The 14,017-nt window shown below is 51.2% G+C and overlaps 4 protein-coding genes across 4 annotated transcripts; 2 read left to right on the plus strand and 2 right to left on the minus strand.

Annotated features, from left to right (window-relative positions):
* Window positions 1-324: 324 nt before the first annotated feature.
* Window positions 325-4,786, minus strand: ASPGLDRAFT_82282 (putative sensor histidine kinase/response regulator). Its single transcript, XM_022550160.1, has 4 exons — window positions 4,240-4,786; window positions 4,069-4,189; window positions 914-4,019; window positions 325-831 (listed from the first exon to the last, which is right to left on the minus strand). Exons 1-4 carry the CDS (start codon window positions 4,566-4,568, stop codon window positions 587-589), a joined length of 3,801 nt encoding a protein of 1,266 aa, XP_022400989.1. The 5' UTR covers window positions 4,569-4,786; the 3' UTR covers window positions 325-586.
* Window positions 4,787-5,599: 813 nt separating this feature from the next.
* ASPGLDRAFT_126318 (putative MFS transporter) lies at window positions 5,600-7,802 on the minus strand (the record flags this gene model as incomplete). Its single annotated transcript, XM_022540635.1, has 3 exons — window positions 5,600-5,787; window positions 5,845-7,569; window positions 7,625-7,802. 3 exons carry the CDS (start codon window positions 7,800-7,802, stop codon window positions 5,600-5,602), a joined length of 2,091 nt encoding a protein of 696 aa, XP_022400990.1.
* Window positions 7,803-9,748: 1,946 nt separating this feature from the next.
* On the plus strand, window positions 9,749-11,219 carry ASPGLDRAFT_58005 (uncharacterized protein; the record flags this gene model as incomplete). The annotated part of the gene is made up of 5 exons (XM_022548291.1): window positions 9,749-9,854; window positions 9,905-9,949; window positions 10,009-10,144; window positions 10,195-10,528; window positions 10,586-11,219. 5 exons carry the CDS (start codon window positions 9,749-9,751, stop codon window positions 10,964-10,966), a joined length of 1,002 nt encoding a protein of 333 aa, XP_022400991.1. The 3' UTR covers window positions 10,967-11,219.
* A 714-nt stretch (window positions 11,220-11,933) lies between these two features.
* On the plus strand, window positions 11,934-13,583 carry ASPGLDRAFT_25752 (NAD-dependent succinate-semialdehyde dehydrogenase; the record flags this gene model as incomplete). The annotated part of the gene is made up of 4 exons (XM_022543506.1): window positions 11,934-11,954; window positions 12,003-12,090; window positions 12,148-13,392; window positions 13,453-13,583. The coding sequence occupies 4 exons, from the start codon at window positions 11,934-11,936 to the stop codon at window positions 13,581-13,583; spliced, it is 1,485 nt and encodes a 494-aa protein (XP_022400992.1).
* Between the last annotated feature and the right edge of the window lie 434 nt (window positions 13,584-14,017).

A 14,017-nucleotide genomic window follows, 5' to 3' on the forward strand; every position in this document is an offset into this window, starting at 1 on the left:
TCACAGACAGGTCTTAGTACTACTTTCTCGGAGCTACTCGGCGTGGATCGATCTAGTTATTCCATTGTGCATTAATGCTGCATTGTATGAGTTTATGGTCTGTAGTCTTACCTCCTCCCTGCATACTACTTACTGTACTGTGATTCAATTATTATTGAGCTGCTGGGTATTACAATCAATCCAATCCCGATTTTCACATCAGGATGTGACTACAAGTATTTGAATGTAACCGAGGTTCTGCGATGAAAACAGTAGGATATCATAATCCGGTAGACTTGTTACTTATTATGTTGAACGGTACCTAACCGAAGACAACAAGTTATGCAGTGTGTGGCAGAAACTTCATCAATTGCACGTATATAAACAGTAGATGTTGCAATAGAACATTCCTGCTCATCTCGTTCGTGTACAGAGTATCCATCCATCCCCAAAACCAAACTACTCGTAACTCGTAAGTGTTATGCAAAAGAACCGAAACGCCATAGCCAAAACCAATCGCTAACAATCCCAAAATCTATATGGATATCCCGCTTAATAAACCAAACCAAGAAAAAAAAAAAGTAGAACTAAATCAAATCAAATCAAATCATGTTTCAACAATACCCCTGCGTTTCTCCTCCCACTCATCCACCAACCCCGCCACATTCTTGAAGCTAACGGGTTTCGTGAGGAATAAATCAACACCAGAGGTCAACGCATCAGCTTCATCGCGCGGACTGCTAAGTCCTGTTAACGCGATGATAGTTGCGCGGCGCCAGGTGCGATGCTCTTTTTCCAATGACCGGATTGTGCGCGCTGCTTCGAAGCCGTCCATTACGGGCATTGACATGTCTGTTCTTCTGTTAGTACTCTTCATTTTTTTTTTTTTTATTAAATGGGGGGAGGGGAACATGGGAGGTGGGAAAGGACGTACCAAGGAAAATAAGATCATAGCCCTGCATCCGCTCAACAGCGTCGACAGCAATTTTACCGTTCTCCGCTGCGTCGAGGGCGAGCAGATCACGCTTTTTCATGAATGTCATCATCAATTTCAAATTGATGGAGTTATCGTCCACAACCAACACCCTAGCCTTAGCCTGAACCTCGGCCTCAACATCAGGCTCGCCCTCAATCTCAATATGGGGCAGTTCCGTGACAGTCGTAGTCGGTGAGTGCGGCTCAGTAGGCAACTGCTCATCTTTCTCGACGTATGGCGAAGACAACGGGAGAAGACCCGTGGTCGTGGTATATGGTATTGGCGGCTCAGACTCTGATTCGGGGGATTTGGAAGATGTGCTTCCGCCCGAGGAACTATCTGTTAGCTCCGGGGGTGATGTGAAGTCGAGGTTTACGCCGGTGAGGTCGATCCGTTTAACATATAGTGAGGCCGCGCTGCCCTGCGAGGAGATTGTATCTTGTGATATGGTGCGGTTCGGGAGGACGATAGACATCTGGCGTTGTGTTGTGTCTGGGATACTGTCGAGGGACTTGCGGATGAGGCGGGCGAGTTTATGTGGGCCTGACGGCTGGGGTATCATTTCGACGGAGTGCGCGAGGTGTGTCCATTTTGTTTTCGCAGTGCCGTAGTCGGATTTATTGCACAAGACTAGCAGTGCTGGAACCCTCGTCGTGAAGCCGCTATCCTGCTCGACGGCAAGCATTTGTTCGTCTGCCAATACCAGATCGACAAACGTGGAGGTGGTTGGCGGCCACGAGACAAGCTCGAGACCGTACCATTCTGTCACGTAGTGCGCGATGATAGACCAGACGGGGTGTTGTGCAGCGGTGACCGAGTCGACGCCGAGGATTGACACGCGGCGGCCGGCAAAAGAGTCGCGAAGGCGACGGGCTTGGCCGAGCGCGTCTTTATGGCTGGGCTGCGGAGCCGGGGACTCGGGTTCATCTTCTTTTTCTGGCTGTGGTCGTTGAAGTGGTAGTGTCACCTTGACCATTGTCCCCTCGTCTGGACGGCTGTAGGTATTTAAACTTCCGTTCAGAGCCCTGACGAGACTTCGCACAATCGACATGCCTAGTCCGGTTCCCACGGCGAGTGAATCCTCCTGCGCAAACGGGGTGTACAGCCGCGCACGCATGAACTCCTCCGAGATACCCCGGCCTGTATCAGACACGGTCAGGGTTACCAGATCCTCAGCATCGCCTGCATTACCCCGTCGCAGACGAGATTCAGACGACGCCTCAGTAACCTCCAACCGAACCGAGACACGGCCAAAGTCGGTGTATTTCATAGCATTGCCGAGAATATTCATGAGAATGCGCCGTAACGCACCAGGCTGCGTGCGGTAGACCCAGTCGTTATGCACAATGTCCATCATAACCTCCACATCTGTCCGCTTACTCGGATCGCTTTGTGATTGGGAATGTGACCGGCCCCGCGCGGTATTATGTGGTAGTATGACAGGCTGCTCAGCTGAAGCGGTAGCTCTCTGTCCGTATGAATGGCCCAGGCAGACGCCTTCAACAACTTCTTCAGCCAGCACGGCGAGATCTGTGGATACGTAGGAGTCCAGATGTACCTTCTCCATACCCCGGACTTCCAGTGGTGACGCCTTGTGTCGCTTAATGTTGCGCCATGTGCGCTCCAGCGAGACGATCTTGCTAAAGTCGAGGACTTGGTTCATTGTATCGAGCAGGGTGCGGCCGCACGCGTTGACAGTCTCCAGCAAAGAACCCTGAAATTCATCAAGTTGCGTCCCCTGAAGAAACTCTGCTGCCGCAAGAATCCCATGAAGCGGGCTGCGCAGCTCATGAGAGATGCTCCCGATAAAATCCCCCTTCTGCCGATCCGAAATCAATGACTGAATGCGACTATAATCCGCCATAATCGACGACCCAAACCCCAGCACACTACTCAACTCCACGCTCGGACTAAACACCCGCGTCTCAACGGTAGTCCAGCAAAAGCAGCCAGAAAACCATTGCGAGTTACCTGCATTCCACTGCGGCACGAAGAGCACTTGGCAGGCGTTGGGAAAGTATTGGTTGAGGAGCTTGTTTTCCATGGCTTTCCATTTACCCTTGCCGCTTCGGGGGAGGGGTAGGTCGCCGGTTTTGGATTTTTGGGAGCGCGAGCGGCTGAGGCGTGGTTCGTCGGCATCGTCGTCGTCCGAGCTAGAGAGCATGCCGTCGCGGTGGAAGCCCCAGAGGCGGCCTTTGCTGTAGCGGCGGAAGAGGCGGAGGAGGAAGCCGCGGTCGAGGTTCATGGTTGGACAAGTAACCTTGGACTCCATGCTCGGGCCAAACGGGTCCTCAAGTGTCGAGATTGCTAATGTGGGCGCTGGATTGCTTGTCTCGCCTGCACTGTCGCTTCCAGACTCTGAATCTAGCGTGGGGTTGTTGCCGGCCTCGAGGAGAATCACGCCGCCGTCTCCGCCTAGTTCCAGACTTTCGCGGAGGATGTTCGCGGCGCGCTTGAAGGGCCATGAGGTGTCCTGGGTTTCGTCCAAGGGGGTGCCTTTGCGGTGGCTGGACCCCCATTCGGAGGGCAAGGAGTCGGCCTTGCTTTCGGATTCGGAGCTGATTGAGCGGGTGTCGGAGCTGTGTGAGCGTCTGGAGGGAGGACCGCCGCTGTCCAAGGAGTCACCTAATCGGCTGGAGTTGTCATTCGAGTAGCCAGGACTACCCATGTACGAGGGATGTACGTCTTCAGTCAGACTGCGACCGCCTTCAACAAAACAACTCAGACCACGCGACAATCTCGTCGCGCGCCGTCCTTCATGTGCCTGGCGACTAATTTTCAAATAATCCATAATGATCATCCCCAGTGACCCCAGCGTCTCCTTCTCCGCATCCGTCAATCCACTCCGTGGCTGCGTATCCAGCACAAAAAAGCACCCAATGTTGATATTCGTCTCCGTCGTCAACGGCGTCCCCGCGTAGAACCGAAAACCAGGCTCGCCCTGCACAAACGGAAGCGATGCGTAGCGATCGTCTTTGCTCATGTCATCAACAACTAGATATCGATACTGCGGTGGGTTCCGCGTCGAAGGCGGAAGTGCAACAGTCGCCTTGACGGGGCCATGCTGTTCAGTACATAAGCCGGGATTTTCATACAGGTGGGGTCATACTCACCTTGCAGATGCTCCAGGTGTGGTTGAATGTTGATAAACCGGACCAACCATCTGTTTGTCCGGAGTCGATGGGTGATTGTGTAGAGTTTGCTAGGATGTGTTGCGAGTCGCGATCCGATACACTGTCCGCCTTAGCGCAAACCAAGCTGACAGAATGGAAGAACGGCCATACCTAATCAAAGCCCGCTGCACACCCAAGCGCATCGCCGCCAATTGCGCAAACGAACTCAACGTCCGGTTAGAGTTGCCCAGCACCAATCCCTCCCCGGATGGAGGTCCCGTGCAGAGACTCGCCGCGGGATCCGGCGTCGACACAGAAGCGGTCGAAACAGCGGGAACAGTGGCATTGTCGCTAACTGATGATTCACCGGCCGCCCAGGAATCGAAATACGACGAAATAAGGGTGGGTTGAGGGGATGGTTCTGGTTGGAAGTAGCGGTAAAGTTCGCGGACTCGGCGGCCGATGTGGTGGTCGTTTTGCGAGCGCGGTGAAGGGTCCATGATGGAAGACCAGTCGAGTGTTAATGAACTGGTCTAAAGGTCATATACGTGGTGCACCGTAGTAGGCGTAAGTGTAAGAGTCGTGGTGCACCCGTGGTTGGAAGGGGTATGTTTTGAGGGGTAAGAATGTAGGAAAAATCAAGCGATGACAAAATATTTAACCAGATAAAACTCAGCAATCGATGGGGCAAAATGGATGTAAATGGAAAGAAAGGTACAGAGTACTCCGTAGGAGAAAATAAGCGAAAGGCCGTCTTTTGCTGGGCAAGAATCCGACCCTTGGCTGGAAGTCACGTGGTGCGACGGTGACTGGCTGGAGGCTATCGCAGAACCGTTTAAACCGGTTGTTGGAAATGTGGAAGGGGACCCAGCCAATCAGAGTGCTTGTTCATAGTAGTGACAGGTCTTCATAGTTATATGTTTAATGCCAATTGTTCCACACATCATGATCTCCATTACTCTGCTATGAATCATCTTTAACCTTGTCTACTTGTACTTGTACACTCTATCTGTAAGCATCCCGAATAGTACATAATAACAATTTATCTGATGCCGGTTTTACTCCGGACTCGGTCCCGCTACCGTCCCGCTAGTGGCTTCTCTAATTCCAGTACGGAAGCCTCAACCGCCAATCACGGCCATGCCGCGCAAGCCACGCACCGCCCCGCACGTGTCTGCCAATGTATGACACTTGGACTCGCACTCTAGATCAGTGGCTGATACTCATGGTACGGATAGTTATATCTGCCTTTTATCTAGCCCGGCAGTAATAACTTAATAAGCACCAATGGCCTTAACTAGTTAGTTAACTACGGAAGTTAACTAGTTACTTCTAGACTTGTACAATGATGATTCAATGATCCCTGTACTGCTGACTCATATTGCATAACTATGATGCATTACGGTTTATGCTGCATACATCTGACCAATCGTCAACTCGTATCTCATTAGCCATTATCTATAGTTACGCGTACATCATCGAAAGATCATGAATCATCCACTCCATTCAACTCCTCAAAACTCCAACCCAACTAAAACTTCTCCATCAAGCGTTTGCGTACTGTCCACATCCGCGCCCGCTTGCCGTACATGTACATCGGGATTGTAAATAGCAGACAGCCTAGTTGGATTCCGCCAAGGGCCAAGAAGACTGTCCGCGCGCCGTCGGACTCCATCCAGTCGACGACGAACAGGGAAAAGATTAGGCCGTGGAAGACGTCTGGATTTATGTTAGCATATGGTCGGGTAAGATGAATAGAGGGGGGAGGGGACGCACTCTTGCTCCAGTTCAGCGTCACCAGGGCTTCTCCTGCATACTGTCGATAACTGTCCACGGCAAATGTAATCGCTGTCGTACTACCCAGACAGCATCCGAACGACACCAGTCCGAAGAAGATTGTAGGCACGATCCATGCGTCCTTCTCCTGCGCACTCCAGCCAAACGCCATCAATCCGGCCGTCGTCGACAAGGCAATTGGAATGCCCATCACGAGTCGGAATTCTGGCTCATAAACACCGCCGTTGCGACGGGTCATGAACTTGACAATGATATCGGATACTTTACCTGCAACCGCGGTACCGATTAACCCACCCACAAACGGGGAAATGTAGATCAGACCCGTCTGCAGCGAGGTGAAGTTGTAGCTTCCTCCCTGGTAAATATGCGAAACGAGCTCTGACATGACGATCAGCCATCCGACTGACAGTGCATACACCGCCGTCGCCCACAAGATGGCCGGGTAGGCGAAGAGAATGAACGGTCGGGTTGCAACACGGTGCCACTGGTCATGGGTGATCCGGCCAGGCCAGGGTCTGAGATACGAGGCGAATGGAATTGGACCCCGTTCTCGAAGACGGTTTGTGTAATGTGCCTGTCCGGTGACCGGTGCAGGAGAGTCGTTGCCCGTAGCGTGCCTGGCTGCTTCAGGGTCATTCGGATGATCTGATTTCTCAGGATCAGCCGCTCTCTCCGTCCCCGCGGTTGAGACTGCTGTGATCCGGTCGCCTTCGGGTTGATCATGCACATCATGTTCGTCCACCTTCTCTCCGTCGTTGGCGAATCCAACATGGCGATCCGGATGTCTTCTCGCAACCGGCGACGGGGGCTGAATCTCTTCTTCCACCTTGTCGGCCAAGCTTTCAGCATAAGACGGCCGACCTCGTCGTCCGTGGGAAATGATATTCGAGACACTCCGGTGCAGATTTGGTCGTTTGTGGTGACGGTGGGGACGAGGTGTGCGATCCCAAAAGGTCTCAGGTACGAAGAAGAAAATGCATACCAGACACCCTCCGGTAATGATGGCCACGATCCAAAACACCCAGCGCCATCCCATACTATTGATGATGGCGGCACTCACCAACGGCACCAAGTTCTTGCCACCTAGCAACAGAAGGGTATAGATGCCGATCCGGTATGCTCGCTCGTGCAAGAAGTAGATCTCTGCGATACTGGCCGATGGAAGACATTCGACCGGGCTCACTGCGATACCCTGGAAGACACGAGCAACCACCAAGCTAGCGTAATTCGGCGATAGCGCACACCACACGGCTGAAATAATGAAAAGGAAGGCGCCTAGCAAGTAGACAGGCCGTTTTCCAAACAAGATAGCTGTCGGAGACATAATCACCGATCCCACTCCCAGTCCCAACATGTATAAACCGGTCGTGTAAGCCACCTGTTGCGTCGACACATCATAGGTCGCGGCAACATTATTGAATCCCGCTGCCAGGACAGGGGTCATTCCCCCTCCCAGCAAACTGTAGAACCCCAGCGACAGCAGTGCGGCATCCCGTCGCCAAACCGGCCAGTTAAGCGGATCATTCGCAGAATCATCAGGCTGAGGGTTCAAAACGACGCCACCAGTAGTCTTCTTAATCGGATCGCGAGAAGGAGATCGAGTCGGGGGATTCGGTTGAGGAAACGATGACGCAGCCGTACGCTCTGGTTGACGTCGCAATCCTAGCGGTTCGTTGCGGTCGTGGGACAACAGAAGAACCGTTCCTGAACCGCATCAGTTACCTTGTCTTTTGTGTTACTTCGATGCGATTATACTTACCAGGTACTTCGTCCGTCTGCTTATCGCTCAAGATACCCAATGTCGACTTGGAGCGATAAGACTCTTTCGCCTCCGGAGACGACTCGTTCCCCGACTTGCCTCCAAACCACTGTTTCCAGCGAGAAGGAGTAGTTTGCCGTGGTGGTTGGTCCTCAACAGTCTCTGGTTTGTTCTCCATGGCGCCCTCGTCGGACACAGCTCCGTGAGACACGTTCCCCGACGTCATTATACCCTCGATACTTTCCCGCCTCCAAGAAGAATTCACCTATCTCTGCACAAAGGAGCGATAACAGTTAGCTACGCCACTTTCCCCAGGGATCTCAAGATCACGCGCTCGGATCACGGTCACGATCACGTACATGTGGAAGGTGGAATGTGAAATGTCCGGGCACAGCCCAAGACAAGGAACTGAAATTGACACCTTGTCACCAGCCAACAAAAGTACAAGTGCCCTCAGTGATCACGACCCGCGCGAGCACGTAGAAGTAAAAGCGAACTAAGTAGCGTTGCAAAACAACGACATCTTCAAAAAACGATGGAGGAGGGGTGCAGAGATAAATATGTATCAAAGACACGGGAGAACGGTCCAAGCCAAGAAAGTCAGATAAAATCGGCCAAGGATGTCGGTGAGAGCTTATTCGCCAATATGCGACACGTGATAAGATAGAGATGCTTAAAAGGAGGGACTGTGCTAGTAGTGGGAGTCAGACTGAAACAGGCAAAAAATGTGATGCTCAAAAAGAAAAATTAAAATAAAAATAAAACAGTGATATGCACGTGGGCGGAGGGCGGTGGAGGCAAAACATCGGAGGTACTTGCAAGTTACATGACCTGTCACCTTGTTGCTAGTACCTTGAGGTATCTTAATTAAACTATTCTATGTACTACAGAGTACAATGTATGCAGTTTTTTATTTTTCAGTGTCAAGTGTCACCTCCACGCAGGGTCCTCGACTCGTATAGATAGCGGAAAGAACAGTTCATGTGATCGACCGTTAGCGTTTGTCGTCATCGTGCAGAGATCCGCGTCAAACTCGAGCTCGTGCTTAGCTTTAGGGGTGGTGTACTTGGCCCGATGCGATGAGCAGATGACCAGTCGCGTCCTCCATAAAGAATAGGAGATACATCAAAGAAAGAACGGAAAGAGAGAAAAGGAGGAGAAAACGGACGAATCAAATACATACATCAAAGCGCCATATGGACATTGCTCAACGTACATGAAAGGGTTCTCAAAAAGCCCTGCTGGTTAATTCTACACTGCATAGAAATAGGGTAAATTAAGATAATCGGAGTTCTCCTTAAAAATTTAGACAGCATTTCACTGAGCCCTTAGGTCCCTCCGATCAATTGATGTTGCGATGAGACGTGGACAAAGGCCCCTTCCAAGGCGAATCGGACGGCCAACGGGACGAACACTACACCTCTTTTAGGGCTAAAATGCAGGAACCTGAGACCTCTGGATCGATTCCACATATTGAAATATCGGTATACAGATTCAGCCCTGGTTCTTGAGACAAAATGCCCTAAAACAGGCATTCACCTCTTAGGGCATCTCTCCATTCACTAACCAGTGAACTGAAGTTCACCCTAGACCTGACAGTGAATTCTCCATTACAGACACCAGAGAGACTTACAAGTGAATACAAGGCTGCTCCTGAGATGGTGGATGTCATAGGAACTGAACAGTGCATGACATCTCTTTGTGGGTGTGAAGTTATAAAAACATCATGGATTCTGTTCTTCTTCTCCTTTACAAGCAACTGTGCTACTTGGTGTCACGGGCTCGGAATAGCAGATAATGATGAATCGACGTTCCTATCTAAACTATTGTAGCCATCGACGAGAATATCGAATCTGGGGAAGAAGAAGAAAAGGAAATCTATCTAGGCGATGAACGGTCTTTATACACATTTGTGTGGTGCGGCTTAAGCCCTTGTTTGCCCATATTGCTTGTATGGCATCGTTTGATATGTTGGCGCTGTTTGTCTGGCGTTGAGCCGTCACACTTGGATAACTACAAGAACTCATTCAGTTTCTCTTCATTCAGTTTCTCTTCATTCAGCTTCATTCAGCTTCATTCAGCTTATCTTTATTCAGTTCAGATTCCAACAAATCTTTCACCATCATGTCTTTTATAAAGGCTCTCTTCATCCTCTTCTTCCTTGTGTTATTGCAGGGCATCAGTTCAGTTTTGGACACTGGTTCTAACTCTAATATTGCTGTCTATTGGGGTAAGTTCTACACTCTTCCACTATATTGTTCAATGCTAGCAAGTTTCTAGGCCAAGGCGGATCGGATAGTTCCCTTGCCGAGTTCTGTGATGACTGTAAGTACCAACCACTCCCTAAATCTGATATTTAAGAGCTCTAGCTAACGAGATTACAGATCCACAGGTCAATGTTGTTCTTCTGTCTTTTGTCACCAAGTTTTCGAGCACCGGTGGTTTTCCTAGCATGGAAATTGGAACGCGGAAGTGCAATCCTTTTCCCGGCACCAATCTTGGTGATTGTCCTCAACTAGGGTAAGTCTCATTCTCCCCCTTATAGATGTACTTTGCTAACAAGCCTACAGACAGGAAATCAAGACGTGCCAAGCCCAAGGCAAGACCACCATGCTTTCCATTGGCGGCGCGACCTACACTGAAGGCGGCTTCTCCTCAAAGTCAGACGCCATCAACAGCGCAAACACCGTCTGGCAGACCTTCGGCCCCAACACCCCGGAATCCCAGCACCGCCCCTTCGGAGACGCCGTAATCGATGGCTTCGACTTCGACCTCGAGTCCCCAGCGACCAACATGCCTGCCTTTGGCAACCGCCTCAGCGAACTCATGAATGGTCAATGGGATAGAGATTTCTACCTCACGGCCGCTCCGCAATGCCCCTTCCCTGACAATAACGTCGGAGATGTACTGAACAACGTCTAACTCGACGTGATCTTTGTCCAATTCTACAACAACCCACAGTGCGGGCTAAACGCATTCACAAACGGCGCGCCTACGGGCTTCAACTTCGACCAGTGGGACCAGTGGACTCGTGAGGAGTCAGTGAGCAAGAACGTCAAGGTGATGGTTGGTGCGCCGGGGAGTCAAGATGTGGCGCCGAGCTCGGGGTATGTTGATGCTGGGCAGCTTGGGGAGATTTTTGAGTACTCCAAGCGGTTCTCTAGCATGGGCGGTGTTATGGTTTGGGATGCGTCGCATTTGCAGATGAACCCGGGTCTTTTGGGGAGCATTAAGAAGTTGGCGGAGGATGTTCTAGGGACTGTTGGAAGGGTTTTAATTGGACAGATGGGGTGTTCTTACTGTTGTGTTTTTAGACTTGGGTTTGTGATATTTGGACTTTAGAATGGGTTGTTTGTTTTTCTCTTTGTTGTCTTCTTTCTTTTTGAAGATTGAAGCTTTAATAATTGCTCTTGTAGCATATGGAAACTGAAACAACATGTTGATTCCTCGTACCACTCCTCCGTTCATCCATCCATAGTGGTATGAGGTTCACCATCGAATCCGATTATTCGGAGCTGGCTATAGTTGAGCCTAAGCCATAGTAGATGTCCATAAAAGGCACTCCCTTCGGTAAAAAGTACCTCCGTTCCGCCGCTCTCCTCCATATGAATGTTCCATCTTGTACTCCGATAACTCACAGCCCCCCACGCGGGGGCTATCTTCAGCTTGCTTTGAACAGCTGTGAAAACCCAAGCAGCTCCCCGCGCGGGGGGCTACCTGTATTTAGATGATAGATGGTAGCTTAGCTAGGTGATAGGCAATTCCGATCTGCCCGTCGTATGTCCCGAAGCGGGACCAGGGCTTTTCCGCGTCCGAGGTCTTTAATCCAAGGATGCGTGGAAAGACCCGAACCTCGACGTAAAATAGAAACACACACACACACACACACACACACTCCGATAACTCGGAATGACCGTGATGGTCCTTGTTAGTATTACTTTGGAAACGGCCGATATCAACTAGCCGAAGTATATCTGCCTCTGGTTCTCAATCGCCTTAACTTCCCGCCGTGGAAGTGCAGTCGTATTTCCCCGCTATTCGCCGCTATCGTTGCACTTCCCCGGATCGAGGTGGCGTCGTATTCCTCTCTGTACAGAGTACTCCAGATATACACCTGGGTACAGGGCACCTGACTCTTGATATGCTCGTACAGGGTACTCTGTCAGACAGTTGTACGGACAGAATGCCGAATCATTGGCTCGGCTATGTCGACTGTCGAGCGGGGTTTGTGATATGCGACTTGATATAAAGCCTGCTGCGCTATGGATGCATTTCCCCTCAATCATCCTCCGAGACATCATACCGCACCATGGCCCAACTGCCTTTCCAGGTTGGTATTCCGGTATTTCTCCGGTTCACTGTCTAACTGACCGTCCAGCTCGATGATCCTTCGCTGTTGCACTTTGACTCGTTTGTCGGGAACGAGTGGGTGCAGACAAAGCACGGGGAGCGCTTCGAGGTCATCGGTATGTGCTCGGTATATTGCCCCAGAGGATAGATAGCCGTGCAATGCTAATAGATAGACCCCGGCACTGATATCCCCTGGGCCAGCTGTCCGACCAACACCTCCGACGACGTCGATGCAGCCGTGAAAACCGCCCACACAGCCTTCCAACAGTATCGCACAACCACTCCCCGACAACGTGCACAATGGCTCCTCCGCTGGGACACCCTCATCCGCGAAGCCAAACCCGATATCGCCCGTATCCTCACCCATGAAACTGGGAAACCGCTGGCGGAGGCCATGGGCGAGATCGATTATGCCACCAGCTTCACTTGGTGGTTTGCCGGCGAAGCGGAGCGTATTCATGGGACCATCAGCGCGTCATCGATGCCGAATCGTCGAATCTTGACTGTCAAGCAACCGATCGGGGTTGCGGTCGCGTTGGTGCCCTGGAATTTCCCTATTGCGATGATCCTGCGTAAGGCGGGCGCCGCTCTCGCAGCGGGATGTACGATGATTGTGAAGCCGAGTCCGGAAACACCGATCGCGACGCTGGCCGTTGCGCATCTGGCGCAGAAGGCAGGCTTTCCGCCGGGTGTGTTCAACGTGCTCACTACCGACTTGGTGAATACACCCTCGCTGAGTGAGAGTCTCTGCAAACACCCGTTGGTGAAGAAGGTCTCGTTTACGGGGTCGACTCGCGTTGGGAAGCTGATCGCTGGTCACTGTGCCACGGGCCTGAAGAAGGTCACCCTTGAGTTAGGCGGCAATTGTCCGTTCATGGTGTTTGACGATGCGAACCTCGATCTCGCACTGGACCAGCTCATGACCCTGAAATGGCGCCATGCCGGTCAAGCTTGTATCACGGCGAACCGCGTGTACGTGCAAGCAGGAATCTACGATGCTTTCGCGCAGTGCCTCAAGGAACGCACAAATGCCCTCGTCATCGGCCACGGCGCCAAAGAAGGGACCACCATGGGGCCACTGACGACGCCACAGGGAGTGGACAAGGCGCGGAAGCAGGTGGAAGATGCACAGAAACACGGAGCCACAGTTCTCTGCGGCGGGACTGCACCGGAGAACAAAGAGGGATACTTCTTCCCGCCGACAATCCTCACCGGCATGACGCCGGATATGCTCATCTCGCAAGAGGAGAGCTTTGCGCCCATTGCGGCGCTTTACAAATTTGATACGGAGGAGGAGGCGGTTCGTTGCGCCAACGATACCAGCATGGGTCTGGCTAGTTATGCGTTTACTCGTGATGTTAACCGGGTTTGGAGGTTGATGGAGAATCTCGAAGCGGGTATGATTGGGTTGAATTCTGGTATGTTTTGCCCCCTTTTTCCAGGTGTTAATTTTCAGATGCTAATAGTGCTACGTGCAGGAAATTCATCCGCGGCTGAATCGCCCTTTGGAGGAATCAAGGAATCTGGGTACGGAAAGGAGAGCGGAATGGAGGTGGCTGTTAACGAGTATCTGGTAACCAAGACGGGCACGTTGACGGTCGAGCAGTAGGGTTGGTCCACTACGGTGCCCTACCATGGCTTGCAGGACGGACTCCACAAATCTATAGCACTTTATACGCAAATAATACCAAGGACAATACCCAAGCAAGTTTGGCTGACAGCTATACTGTAAAACCCCGTTATAAGCAACTATTTCGGCAGGTCGCGGAAATTGCTTATAACGGAGTATTGCTTATATCGGATTATACGAGCTTGCTGCCATAAATATATATATAGACGTCATCTAATTACAAAAGAAGTCTCGTATATCACTCTGCTGCTGTCTGCTAACCTTCTTTCTCAAAAGGGTCCTCTCATGGAAGAGAAGTTGCTGGATTAAGGCCTTATTTCCATCCACCTGCTGCTCCTCGAAAAGCCGGAGTTTATATAGACTCTCCAAAGCATCTGTTATAGATATCTGTGGAAGAGACTCATAGTTTTCTT

Source organism: Aspergillus glaucus, assembly GCF_001890805.1.
Source record: "Aspergillus glaucus CBS 516.65 unplaced genomic scaffold ASPGLscaffold_10, whole genome shotgun sequence".
NCBI classification, from domain to species: domain Eukaryota; kingdom Fungi; phylum Ascomycota; class Eurotiomycetes; order Eurotiales; family Aspergillaceae; genus Aspergillus; species Aspergillus glaucus.

Coding starts and splice junctions, on each gene's coding strand:
- ASPGLDRAFT_82282 (XM_022550160.1), bottom strand. CDS start 4,568: ATGGACCCTTCACCGCGCTCGCAAAACGACCACCACATCGGCCGCCGA. Junction 4,190..4,239: donor GTGCAGCGGGCTTTGATTAG/GTATGGCCGTTC, acceptor TAAGGCGGACAG/TGTATCGGATCGCGACTCGC. Junction 832..913: donor CTATGATCTTATTTTCCTTG/GTACGTCCTTTC, acceptor ACAGAAGAACAG/ACATGTCAATGCCCGTAATG.